Source organism: Gigantopelta aegis, chromosome 9, assembly GCF_016097555.1.
Source record: "Gigantopelta aegis isolate Gae_Host chromosome 9, Gae_host_genome, whole genome shotgun sequence".
In the NCBI taxonomy this organism is placed as follows: Eukaryota; Metazoa; Mollusca; class Gastropoda; order Neomphalida; family Peltospiridae; genus Gigantopelta; species Gigantopelta aegis.
The window spans coordinates 24428304-24442765 of record NC_054707.1 but is presented as its reverse complement, the minus strand read 5'-3'; the positions used below and the strand labels follow the sequence as shown (position 1 = coordinate 24442765).

At 39.6% G+C, this 14462-nt stretch overlaps 1 protein-coding gene across 1 annotated transcript; it reads right to left on the bottom strand.

The window, feature by feature from the left end:
- Positions 1-178: 178 nt before the first annotated feature.
- Positions 179-10429, bottom strand: LOC121381107 (aquaporin-10-like). Its single transcript, XM_041510225.1, has 7 exons — positions 10156-10429; positions 9018-9144; positions 7828-7965; positions 5771-5889; positions 4258-4475; positions 2666-2820; positions 179-1103 (listed from the first exon to the last, which is right to left on the bottom strand). Exons 1-7 carry the CDS (start codon positions 10261-10263, stop codon positions 1042-1044), a joined length of 927 nt encoding a protein of 308 aa, XP_041366159.1. The 5' UTR covers positions 10264-10429; the 3' UTR covers positions 179-1041.
- Positions 10430-14462: the final 4033 nt, after the last annotated feature.

The window sequence follows — 14462 nt, the reverse complement described above, 5'->3', positions numbered from 1 at the left end:
AACAAAAACGGGCACTACTAAATTAACAGGGGCACCTTTCATATTTTTGTTCGGTGGGTGGTGTGAAAGTTAAATCGTTTTAAGGTCTTTATATTTAATGCAATTTCTATGCATATATGAATTATGTATGGTTTATTTTATTTTTCTATCCATATAAGCTGAACAATTTAAAGCAATGAAGAACTTGAAAACTTTATTTCCACAACCATTCTACACAGCTTTAATTTAGTTGTGCTTAATTAAACAGTTTGAATTCGAAAACAAAAGGGTTAACGTAAAGAACCTTCTATAAACGTCCTTTGTTTACAGGTTCCTGCTGATCCAGTTTAATATTCCTTTCTTCCGTAGGTTCGCTGGGCTGTGTCTAAGGGACTCGGTGGTGTCGGTGTTTGGGCGATCCATCTAGATGACCTAACCGGGGAATGCCCTGGTCCTAAACTGCCTCTTATCAATGCCATCCACTCAGCTTTTGTTTGTGCTTTCTAGCTTTCACCGGAATAAACTCCATTCGATATGACTCCTGTTGTGTCGGGTACATGCACTGGCGTAGGAAGCGGGCAAGGGGGCGTGTCTCCCACTTTGTAGTAGCAGCGATGGTTTATATACATGTATATATTTATACATGTATTTGTGTGTGTGTGTGTGTGTGTGTGTGTGTGTGTGTGTGTGTGTGTGTGTGTGTGTGTGTGTGTGTGTGTGCCCCTCCCCAACACTTTTTGGCACCTTCCTACGTCCGTGCGTACATGTAACATGGCATCTGTCGCAACATGTAGCTCGTGGACGTCAGTACGTCACTGCGTGTTCGTACATCTGTCTCTGTCTATTCGTGTTCGTCACTGCTCGTGTAATCGTATGCGTTAAGCGTGATATTCGTGTTCGTCACTTCTCGTGTAATCGTATGCGTTAAGCGTGATATTCGTGTTCGTCACTTCTCGTGTAATCGTATGCGTTAAGCGTGATATTCGTCTTCGTCACTTCTCGTGTAATCGTATGCGTTAAGCGTGATATTCGTCTTCGTCACTTCTCGTATAATCGTATGCGTTAAGCGTGATATTCGTGTACGTCGCCATCGATTTCATCAGCTGGGCGAACAGTTGAACCTTCTGATGAAAAAAAGATAGAAAAAGTAACGATATATGTACATGTATATCTGGTCCGCGTTCCACGAAGCGATCTTAGCCATAAGATCACCGTAACTGCACAGCTGACATATGCACTTAAGGTGATCTTAGCGCTAAGATCGCTTTGTGGAACGGGGCCCAGGGCCGTAGTTAGCGGGGGAAAAGTGCTATTTGCTAGTAAGTAATTATTAGTGCACCACGCTAAAGGTTTTATGGTTTCCAATCCATTACCACGTAGCATTTTCAAATAAATTTGTGTTAATGTACCACAAACAAATTGGTGTCCTCGTGTATAACAAAATATAGCATCCAACATGTCGCTTTAATAAAACGTGTAATGCCTTATTGTTCTTTTTTTCTATTGTTCTTTTATTGTGTTTTTGTTTGTTTGTTGTTGTTTTGTTGTTGTTGTTGTTGTTGGGATTTTTTAGGGGTTTCGAAGAATACATTTTACGTGGTTAAAGGTCCAGTTATTTTCATTTCTATTTGATTTATTACTAGGTAAATGTTTACATTTTGATTTACGTAAAATTGGCACTTTTATGCAGCTTGAAGGGCATAGTGCTAAATCAAATGCCTTAAACTGTTAATTATAGTTGTGTTCAGCGGGTTAGACCTTACGAATTTAGCCAATTTTACATTTAATACCCGTTCCATACCTGTTTTCTTTATATACGCATGAAAACGAGTCTAAATTCTAATAGATTTCTTATATCAATAACAATAATTTATTTGTCAAAATAAAACTTATTTTACAATAGAAAACATTGGTTTTGAAATACATGTATTTGACAAAATCTACAACAAACTACAAATGAATAAAACATTTAACAAAATTAATATTAAAGTACTACTACTAATAATAATCATATAAGTGTTATATCACCTAGCCCCATGTTTGTCTTTACAGAGGTTTTAGTTGTTGATAGCGAATGAACCGAGGCTATTTTATTAATCCCTAGACTAGAACGTTTCGCACGAGATTTGTCTTGTAAGGTAAGTCTAGCGGAACATTTCACTAAGAAATTGTGTGTGTGTGTGTGTGTGTGTGTGTGTGTGTGTGTGTGTGTATTCAAGTGGCTTAAAATTAAAACAAATATACATCGAACCAGTGATAAAGCGTTCGCTTGATGTGCGATCGTTCAAGGATCGCTCCCCGTCGGTGGACCCATTGGGCTATTTCTCGTTCCAGCCAGTGCTCTACAACTGGCGTAACTAAGGCCGTGGTATGTACTATCCTGTCTTTGACATGTTGCATGTAAAAGATCCCTTGCTGCTAAGCGAAAAGAGTAACCCATGAAGTGGCGACAGCGGGTTTCCTCTCAATATCTGTGTGGTCCTTAACCATATGTCTGACGCCATATAACCGTAAATAAAATGTGTAGAGTGCGTCGTTGAATAAAACATTTCCTTCCTTCTTGTTAGACGATTAGCAATACTGTATGAAAACCGCGGGGACTGGCGTTTATTTAAATGCGTACCTCGAGAAAACGGAAAACTGAATAGGTAGGTATTAAAGGTAAAACTAGAGAGTTTGTATTTACCACAGTCGTTCAGCATTATTTCTTCCGCTTCGTCTTTGATAACACCTTCGTCAGGCCAGTGGTAGCCCACGCAAAACTTGTATATAAAACAGCCGAGTATCGCGCCAATGTGTGGACCCATTACAGGCACCCAGAAATAGTTGAAATTGCGATACCTGAAAAATAATAAATAAGCAAACTAATAAATAAATAAATAAATAAATAAATAAATAAAATATTGTATATATATATATATATATATATATATATATATTTGAAATATGGTTCCTGCACCGCCTGTAGGTGGACTGTCACCTCTCTGGGACATCCGTAACAGGATGTTCCAGCCCTGCTGCACCGCCTTTAGGAGGACTGCCATTGCCAGAGCCATCCGTAACAGGATGTTCCAGCCATCCTTCACCGCCTGTAAGAGGACTGTCATTGCCCTGGGACATCCGTAACAGGATGTTCCAGCCCTCCTGCACCGCGTTTAGAAGTATTGCCACTGTCCGGGACATCCGTAACAGGATGTTTCAGCCCTCCTGCACCGCCTGTAGGAGGACTGTCACTCCCCTGGGTCATCCGTAACAGAATGTTCCAGCCTTCCTGCATCGCCTCTAAGAGGATTGTCACTGCCAAGAAAACCCAAACTTGCACAAGATAGAGCTCTATGGAATATGTACAGCTGTGATGGCATGCACTCACGAATCACTGCTGACGTAAAATATTAATTGTAATACTTTATTCTATTTCAATTGATATGTTTTGTAAAGTCAGTCACGGTCAATTAAATGGTCACCAATGACCACCTATCGACGTCTGACCAATTCTATTTCAATATTGGACCAGCTGATATATTATAAACCTAACGATGAGAATTGCAAAGATACAAAAGTGACGAAAACACATTTTATGCCATTTAAACTGATATTTTTGAAACGTCAGTCACTCTCAATTAAATAGTCACCAAATACTTTGTTTTCATATCTGTGGTAGTCTGATAACGTCTACTTCAGCAGATTATGATCATCTGATATAAACCTAACGACAAGACAGGGTTTCTGCCAGAGGGTAAAATGGGTATGGCGCCATACCTTACTCTTATCATAACTGTATAATTTTCTTAACCCTAACCCTAAACTTAACCCATTTTCTTTCTGGGGGAGGCCTCCCATACCTCCTGTTGACTGTGGTTGCATTCAATTTCATAGCGCCATACCCAAATATTTCTTTCTGTCAGAAACACTGCAAGAATTGCCAGGATGCAACAGTGACAGAAATTCATGGTATCTCGTTCCAGCCAGTGCACAAAGAATGGTTTATCAAAGACCGTGGTATGTGATACCATGTCTGTAGGATCGCGTATATAAAGGATCCCTTGCTACTAATGGAACAAAATGTAGCGAGTGCCGTCTCTAAGACTATATGTCAAAATTAACATTATATTCGACATCCAATGGCCGATGATTAATAAATCAATCTGCTCTAGTGGTGTCGTTAAACAAAATAAACGTTAACAAACTTTCCATGGAGGTATTCAATGTTTAACAACTAACTGAAATTGTAACGTTAGTAACCATAGAGTAAATAGAAAATAGAACTGAAATACGTACGAAAATACGCCGGTACCCCATCCAGCCATCAAGGTGAAGATTCGCGGAGCCAGGTCACGTGCAGGGTTTATGGCGTAACCACAGTTGTGACCAAACGTCATGCCTATGACGAACACCACGAAACCGATACTGATTGGAGCGAGACCGGATGCTGGCGCCATGTTTTTCTTATCGGTGATTGCCATGATGCATATGAGAAGAATGCCAGTAGAAAATACCTGAAAGAAATTTTCTGTTATGTTATAAAAATTAATTTACAAGAAGAAAATTCCTTTGTATGGTGCAAAACGTACATAATATATTCAGGACCTTTTTATCTATTGAAAGAGTGTTACTTTTGATCAATTCAAATGTGTGTATGTGTGTGTGTGTGTGTGTGTGTGTATGGGCGTGTGTGTGTATATATGTGTGTGTGTATATATGTGTGTGTGTGTGTGTGTGTGTGTATAAGTGTGTGTGTGTGTGTGTGTGTCTTGAGCAATTCAAATGTGTGTGTGTGTGTGTGTGTGTCGAGCAATTTAAATGTGTGTGTCTTGAGCAATTCAAATGTGTGTGTGTGTGTGTGTGTGTGCGTGCGTTCACTTCGTTACTTTAAATAAAAGAAGAACAAAACATGTTTTAATTACGTTATATGACGATGGACATGGGTTCAATGGGTTGTTTATATATTAACGACAAAGAGGTCAACCTACTTCAAATAATCAAAGAAAATGCATTTCAGTAGGCCTATTTTAAATATCAAAAAATAATAAATAAACCGGTCTATATTAAGCTGCTACAAGAAGTAACACGGCATATGGTGGTCTTTTGTCCCGTGTAAAAATTAAAAAACATTAAAGTATGGACTGTTGGATCATGTTAACTGACATTGCTTTGCAAATAATATGACATTTAATCTTAAACAAGTTATTGGAAGTTTGAAAATGTGTCATTCTGAACCTGCCATTGCTTTTTTTGCTTTTCATTTTTTGTTGTTGCTTTTTTGCTCTTTTTTTTCTTCTTCTTTTTTTTTTGGGGGGGGGGGGGTGGGGGGAAGGTATTATTAGTGCTATTGTCGCTGTTGTTATTGTAACAACGTTGCCCATCGGTGGTTCATTGGGCTATTTTGTCTCGTTCCAGCCAGTGCACCTCGAATGGAATATCAAAGGGCGTGGCATGTGTTATCCTGTCTGTGGGAAGGTGCACATAAAAGATCCCTTTCCTACTAATTGAAACGTGTAGCGAGTTTACTCTCTACGATATGTCAGAATTACCAAGTGTTTGATGATTAACAAATCAATGTGCTCTAGTGGTGTTGTTAAAAGAAACAGTCTTCAACTTCTTTTTTTCAAAGTTTTTATCATGAAACCAACTACATTACGTCGAGTGACAACATATTACAATTTTGATATTCATGAGACAATTATTATGCAAATGTTATATATAGGCTCAATTAATTTGTTTTTGCTTATCATTTTTAAATACACAACAGCATGTGAAACATATATTTAATCAAGCATTGTAAAAATAGTACCTGGTCACCAAAACAATTCCAAGTGGATACCTCGGGTCGAGGGAATGTACACCAGATTCCGGCAGTTCCAGTAGGGGGGTCCACCGTCCTAACCCCGCCGTCAAACGCATTTAACGCATCTAGGAGAGAATAGAAGCAGGGAGAAAGAGAGACAAGAAAAAAGGAGCAAATTTATCTTCATTCAATAAAAAAGAAAGGAAGGAAATGTTTTATTTAACGACGCACTCAACACATTTTAATTACGGTTAAACTGCGTCAGACATATGGTTAAGGACCACTCAGATATGAGAGAAAAAACCCGCTGCGGCCACGCAATGGGCTACTCTTTCCGATTAGAAGCAAGGGATTTTTTATATGCACCATCCTACAGAAAGGGTAGCACATACCACGGCCTTTGATATACCAGTTGTGGTACACTGGCTGGAACGAGAAATAGCCCTATGGGCACACTGACGGGGATCGATCCCAGACCGACCGCGCACCAAGCGATCGCTTTACCACTGGGCGACGTCCAGCTCCCTAGGAGGCAACAGAAACAGGAAGAAAGAGAGACAAGAAGAAAAAGGAGCAAATTTATATTCATTCGATAAAGAGGCCCTCCATACCCCTAAAAAAACAAATGAACGGCCCCTAGAAGTAATAAAGACTAAGGTCCGGACTTGGTGGGGTGTGCGGTGCAGGACGTAGTCCACTGGTAAAGTGTTCGCCTGATGCGCGGTCGATCTGAGATCGATCCCCGTCGGTAGGCCCTTTGGGCTATTTCTCGTTCCAGGCAGTGCATCACAACTGGTATGTGTTCTCCTGTAAAAGACCCCTTGCTACTAATGGTAAAATGTAGCGGGTTTTCGATCTTAAGACTATACATAAAAATTACCAAATGTTTGACATCCAGTAGCCGATGATAAATACTAAATCAATGTGCTATAGTGGTGTCGTTAAACAAAAGAAATATTTTTGGTGAGGTGTGCGGTGTGAGCGTCCACCATTTTCTGCAAATGTTGCTGTTTAAAGGGACATACCGTAGTTTTTAAACACTAAGGCATATTTGTTTTACTATTATAGATGTTTTTGATAACTGAAATCATACTTTACTTAGATTTTATGGTTTAGATTATCAATTTCCGTACATTCGAAGTGTGTTTGGTCATCATGGTATTTTTAATATCACAAAATTCATTTCTCCTATTTTTAAAAACGCACGTGCGTCTGAGATGTAACAGTTATGGAGTCGAGTTTTTAGAGGCTATTTCACCATTTCAAAGTCACAGACTCATGTTTCACTCAGTTGTAACTATATCAAAATGTCTCACAGGTTTGTAGATTAACTAAACTTAGTGTTAATTTTCACGGGTTGAAACTAGGGTCTGTCCCTTTAACTAAACTTAGTGTTAATTTTCACGGGTTGAAACTAGGGTCTGTCCCTTTAACTAAACTTAGTGTTAATTTTCACGGGTTGAAACTAGGGTCTGTCCCTTTAACTAAACTTAGTGTTAATTTTCACGGGTTGAAACTAGGGTCTGTCCCTTTAACTAAACTTAGTGTTAATTTTCACGGGTTGAAACTAGGGTCTGTCCCTTTAAGACAGAGGTCAGGGATTTCTCGAGACGCTACCAGTCGTAGACTTCATTTGCATATAAAATACACGTAGGGCCTACCATTGAATACACCAGATGTCGAAAAAAATTAAAAGTTTGTAATCCATGTAAAAATTTAGTAGTGATTCGTTTGTAACCCTATATAAATGTTTAGCAGTAATGCTAATTAATATGAATAAATGTTGTTATCCAGATTCGGGTATTTTCGTTTAATTTTGGCAAAACTCAGTCTCCCTATAAAAATGGGAGTCTACGTATTTGGTGGCTTTAATATCATCAAAGACGATCATGGAATATATATATATATATATATATATATATATATATATATATATATATATATATGTCTGTGTGTGTGTGTGTGTGTGTGTGTGTGTGTGTGTGTGTGTGTGTACAGTGTGTGTGTGTGTGTGTGTGTGTGTGTGTGTGTGTGTGTGTGTGTGTGTGTATAAAAGCAAATACCTGTATACACGAGATAAACACAAAGAGAACCAAGGAAGCTGCCGACATATTGTGCAATAATGTAGACTGGAACCTTTATCCAGTAGAGTCGACCGAGGAACGCCTGGGCTATCGTAACAGCGGGATTTAAATGGCCGCCTAAAAAATTGAGGAAACTGAATTCATTAAAAATAATAATAATAATAATGTTTTGGGGGTTTTCTTATCTTACTGTAGACCAAGTATGTATGCATGTATAGTCGTAACACGTGTTAAAATATTAATTTAATATATTTTGTTTGTTTCTCTATCTCTGTGTGTGTGTGTGTGTGTGTATGTGTGTGTGTGTATATGTGTGTGTATGTGTGTGTGTGTGTATGTGTGTGTATGTGTGTGTAGGTAGGTAGGTAGTGTGTGTGTGTGTGTGTGCGTGTGTGTGTGTGTGTGTCTGTGTAGGTAAGTATAGGTAGGAGTGTGTGTAGGTAGGTAGGTAGACGTTTGTGTGTGGTGTATGTGTAGGTATGTATGTAGGTAGGTAGGAGTGTGTGTGTAGGCAGGTAGGTAGGTAGGTAAGTAGATAGGTAGGAGTGTGCATGTGTGTGTAGGTAGGTAGGTAGGTAGGTAGGTAGGTATGCATGTATCTGTATATATTCTCGATTTAATTAAGCAAAGATGCCTACATGAGTAACTGATTCATTTGAGAATATATAGAGAATAATACATGAGTGGCCATTAGATACAATTTATCTTACAACGAGTTGTAAGATAAATGGTATCTAACGGTCACGAATGTATTATTCTATTTCTTACATATCCTCAAAACTAGATTTTAAGCAAATTTTAACATCTTTTTCGACTAAAAGTTATTTACAGTCCTTGCACTTACGCATCACAGACAAATCATTGTCAGGTTAACTAACGTTTAATCGATTTCGACCGTGCTGTTTTTTCATCGGATGTATGGCATTGGAACCTGGTCATCACCTAGGAGCTGCCAGTCGTATGTCTTGAAATTGTTAACACATATATGTGTAAACAAGTATGTGTCATCAAAAATAACGAATGATTTTCTCATCAACGGGTGTGTAAGAAATGTAGTTATTTGTCCGAATTAATGTAAAAAAAATAATATATATATATATATATAATATATATATATATATATATATATATATATATATATATATATATATATATATATATATATATACCTGAGATTCCACCGGCGACATAGACTCCCATCATTACGCCGATCCCCCAGGACCAGTGGATTGACATCATCGATCCCGATTGGCCGCCACTGAGCACGAACTGAGCCACGGAACCCTGCCCGAACACCTGGCAATTAGAAAAGAAACTAAATCCTGAGGCATTTTTATTATTTAAAAAAAAAATAAACAAAAATAAACAAAAACAAAACAAACAAAAACCGGCACGCACGCACACACACACACACACACACACACACACACACACACACACACACAAGGACGCGCGCAGCCACACGCACGCACATACATAAAAATAACAGATAACATCATACAAGGACGTTTGCCTACCTATATAAAGATAACATCATAAATTTTGCCCCCTCACCGCGGTGGCGTCGTGGTTAGGTCATCGGTCTACAGGCTGGTAGGTACTGGGTTCGGATCCCAGTCGACGCATGGGGTTTTTAATCCAGATACCGGCTCTCTTTTCCTCTCTCGCTCCCTCTCTCTCTCTCTCTCTCTCTCTCTCTCTCTCTCTCTCTCTCTCTCTCTCTCTCTCTCTCTCTCGCTCCCTCTCTCTCTCTCTCTCTCTCTCTCTCTCTCTCTCTCTCCTCTCTCTCTCTCTCTCTCTCTCTCTCTCTCTCTCTCTCTCTCTCTCTCTCTCTCTCTCTCTCTCTCTCTCTCTCTGTGTCGGGCTAATAGTAGCTGTGTTTAGATTAACATAGGCGTAGGAAGATAACAGCAGCTGGGGTTTAGGGTTACCGCAAGTTATATATTAATTCGTCTTTTAACGAGGTGGGGGCAGTGTATATCTTCAGATGAGGGGCAAGTGTCCCTTGCCTCCCACCCCCTTCCAACATCTAGTGTATGGTGAAGAATTATACTAGTCAGCATTTAACTACAGAAGTGCTGATATTAATAGAGCCTAAAATGCACTGCGGGGGGGGGGGGGGGGGAGGAGGAGGGTAGCAGTACAACAATATATAGGATTTTAATTCTCCAGCTAGTCACAAAGGATCTTGGGAACTTTTTCGTATATTTTGCATTCACTCCCCCCCCCCCCCCCCCCCAAACCCCCACCCACCCACCCACCCCCGCTAGGCACGGCCCTGGATATCTATTGGAAAAACTTGCTTACCAACAAGATGAAGGTTCCCAGAGCTTCTGCCAGGAAGTCCCGGACGAGTGGATATTCGTGAAGATTTCTTTTTCTTTCGCAGCATACCTCTCTTAATTTAGTCGACATTGTCGGTTACTATAACACTAACAGCTAGCTGTTTTACTGATCAAGGCACGCAACATAAATGGGTCGTCCACTGAAACTAATACTAGGTGCATGCTAGCGGAAAAGCGATTATTCGTAAAACTGTTTGCACTGGTTACGTCGATGCGGCGCTAGTACTACCACAGATTTACTTTAAGGACTGGCTTCTGCAACGCTTCACTGGAGCTCGCGAGGTTCTGTTTCGCATTATTGTGGTCGTACCTCAGTGACCTGGATAAGGTGTGGGGAGGAGCAGTCCTGTCCAAAGGGTGCAGGATTTACAATGTAGTCTGTGTTAGCAATCTGAACATATGAATCGCGTAGCTTACTGGATACACCATGTAAAATCTTCAGCATTATTATATTTAGGATCTGAAGATGTATGGTTTAATATCAAGCTCGTAGCTGGGAGAGGGGAAGAGACAGACAGATAAACAGACAGACAGACAGACAGATAAACAGACAGAGAGAGACAGAAAGAAAGAAAGAAAGAAAGAAAGAAAGAAAGAAAAAAAAAAAAAAAATCTTTTATTTAACGACGCACTCAACACATTTTATTTACGGTTATATTGCGAACGACAGAGACAGGGAGAGACAGACAGACAAAGAGATAAATATATAGAGAGTGTGAGACAGCGCAAGATAGAAAGAAAGAAAGAAGTGTTTTTTATTTAACGACGCACTCAACACATTTTATTTACGGTTATATGGCGTCAGACATATGGTTAAGGACCACACAGATTTTTTTAGAGGAAACCCGCTGTCGCCACATAGGCTACTCTTTTACGACAGGCAGCAAGGGATCTTTTATTTGCGCTTCCCACAGGCAGGATAACACAAACCATGGTCTTTGTTGAACCAGTTGTGGATCACTGGTCGGTGCAAGTGGTTTACACCTACCCATTGAGCCTTGCGGAGCACTCACTCAGGGTTTGGAGTCGGTATCTGGATTAAAAATTCCATGCCTCGACTGGGATCCGAACCCAGTACCTACCAGCCTGTAGACCGATGGCCTGCCACAACGCCACCGAAGCCGGTCGCGCGAGAGAGAGATTAATGTGTACATTGGTAAAGCGCTCGCTTGATACGCGGTGGGTTTGGGATCGAAGGAAGGAAGGAAATGTTTCATTTAACAACGCACCCAACACATTTTATTTACGGTTATATGGCGTCGGACATATGATTAAGGACCACACAGATATTGAGATAGAAAACCCGCTGTCGCCACTTCATGCGCTCTTCTTTTCCATTAGCAGCAAAAGATATTTTATATGCACCATCCCACAGATAGGATTGTACATACCACGGCCTTTGTTACACCAGTTGTGGAGCACTGGCTGGAACGAGAAATAGCTCAATGGGCCAACCAACAGGAATCGATCCTAGATCGATCGCACATCACATACACACATACATACACACAGACACACACACAGACACACACATACAAACACATACACACACACATACACACACATACACACACACACAGACACACACACAAACACATACACACACATACACACACACATACACATATACACACACACATATATACACATACACATACACATATATACACACACACAGACACACACATACACACATATACACACAGACACACACACACATACACACACACACACACACACACACACACACACATACACACACACATACACACACACATACACATATACACACACACACATACACACACAGACAAACACATACACACACATGCATATATACACACACACATACACACATATACACACACACAGACACACACATACACACACACACATACACACACAGACACACACATACACATACACACACACATACACACAAACACATACATATACATACACACACACACACAACACACACACAACACACACACACACACACACACACACACACACACACACACATACATACATACATACATACATACATTTTTTATGGATGCTTCGATAGCTCATAGCGCATCGTGGTTAGTCTTGCAAAGTTGCGGGCGATTCGGTGCCATAGGTTCGAGTCCCAGCAACGGCACGGGACAATTTGTGAGGCTAGAAAGGATTTAATTATCCCCTGTGCCAGTGCGTTAATATCTATGTATGTAACAGTCAACCTCGACATACATACAATACATCAATACATACATCAATACATACATACATACATACATACATACATACATACATACATACATACATACATACATAACCCACTATGAGTCTTAAATGTTCTCAATTATGGAGTATTTAGAGACCGCACCGTTCTAACATTTGCTAAATCTTTGATTCTGCTCACACCACGTCTAGGTCGGGAATTGCTGGAATCCAGTCGGAACTGAATTATACGTCACTTGTTTCCGATTCTGATTACTAGAATTGCCAAACGAATGTGCCTTATCTTTCGTCGTATGGATTACCAGTGCAACAAATAACCGAAAGAGACGATAAAGAATTCAAAGGAATATATTCAGAATTATTGTGCCTTACTTAAATTTGTTTAGTGTTCAAGTGCAGTCGTTAAACAAAACAAACTTTAACTTTTACATGTATATGTTTTCACATTAATACAGATCCGGAATATTTGAGGGTTAGAACCCCTCCCGGCCAAAACCCCTCCAGTCAAAACCCCTTTTAAAAAAATGTTTTTCAAAACGTTATATCTAGATGCAATGACTTTTGTTGTTGTTGTTATTGTTGTTTATTCTTATGTTCGTGCTTATACCCAAATAAGGTTTATACGTTAAATCGAGGTAATTTTCTCAATTTATTCCTGTTTTAAAAACAAAAATCTAAATGATTGATATTGACTAATTTTATGATAGGATTACAACATATCCAGAATCGTGCGCACAGACTCGCATCTTAACCTCTTTTTTTTCAGCCAGTGCACAACGATTGGTATATCAAAGGCCGTGGTATGTGCTATCCTGTCTGTGGGATAGTGCATATAAAAGATCCCTTGTACTAATGGAAAAATGTAGCGGGTTTCCTCTCTAAGACTATAATGTCAAAATTGCCATTGTTTGACATTCAGTAGCCAATGATTCATAAATCAATGTGCTCTAGTGGTGTCGTTAAACAAAATAAACTTTAAATAAACTTAAACTTTCGTCTCGCTTCCCTCAGTAAGATCTAAACCGTTTTTGGAAACAATGGGGATGCTATCCACTGTAAAAGAAGCTGATATTTACGTCTATAATAAAATGGCCTCAACTACAACAGGATCCCCAAGATATTGTCTTTAAAACCTGTGACATGTTTCGACCCTGACGTTCATTTTTGTGCCATCGAAGCCTGATATTTCACATATTTATCTGAGAAACATTAATGTTATGTAGATTATGTATCCATTCATGTCAAATGGCTGCAACGTTTGAACGAAATACTCTGGAAAATAGATTTTTTTTACAAAGTACCACAAATGAAACGTGGTATATCGTAATGCTTGGAAGTACTAGTTATGGGGTGTTGTTGGGGTTTTTTTGTTGGGTTTTTTTTTTTTGGGGGGGGGGGGCTGTTGTTGTTGTTGTTATAGTTGTTGTTGTTGTTTTATTTAACGACGCATTCAATACATTTTGTTACGGTTATATGGCGTCAGACATATGGTTAAGGACCACACAGATATTGTGATATGAAACCCACTGTCACCACTTCATAGGCTACTCTTTACGATTAGCAGCAAGAGATCTTTTATATGCGCCATTCCACAGATAGGATAACACATACCACAGCCTTTGATATACCAGTCGTGGTGCACTGGCTGGAGCGAGAAATAGCCCAATGGTGCCACCGATGTGGATCGATCCTAGACCGACCACGCATCAAGCGAGTGCTCTACCACTGGGCTATGCACCGCTCCCCTATTAGTTATGAGTAACAAGGTTGCCTATTGGAGAAAATTTTGAGTTGATGGTGCCAAATTTAGAACCGGCTGTGGTGTGATGTATGGCATATATATAAATAACGTAATAAAAATTAAATTATGCGTGTGAATTTATTAGGTGTTTCCCCCCCCCCCCCCCATGTTAACATGAGTGCCAGGAATGGCGTGGGGGAGGGGGTTAAGAAAGAAAAAAACCTGTCAGGACTGTATTTACCAAATACAAATAATAAAAAATATATATAAAAGTATAGAATTAAATGATATAGTATAACGTG

Bases quoted from the DNA above. Each gene is read 5' to 3' on its own strand.
- LOC121381107 (XM_041510225.1), bottom strand. From the start codon at position 10,263: ATGTCGACTAAATTAAGAGAGGTATGCTGCGAAAGAAAAAGAAATCTT. The intron at 4,476-5,770 runs GTACTATTTTTA...AATTTCTTTCAG, and splicing joins GGAATTGTTTTGGTGACCAG to GTATTTTCTACTGGCATTCT. The intron at 2,821-4,257 runs GTACGTATTTCA...ATTATTTTTCAG, and splicing joins TGGGGTACCGGCGTATTTTC to GTATCGCAATTTCAACTATT.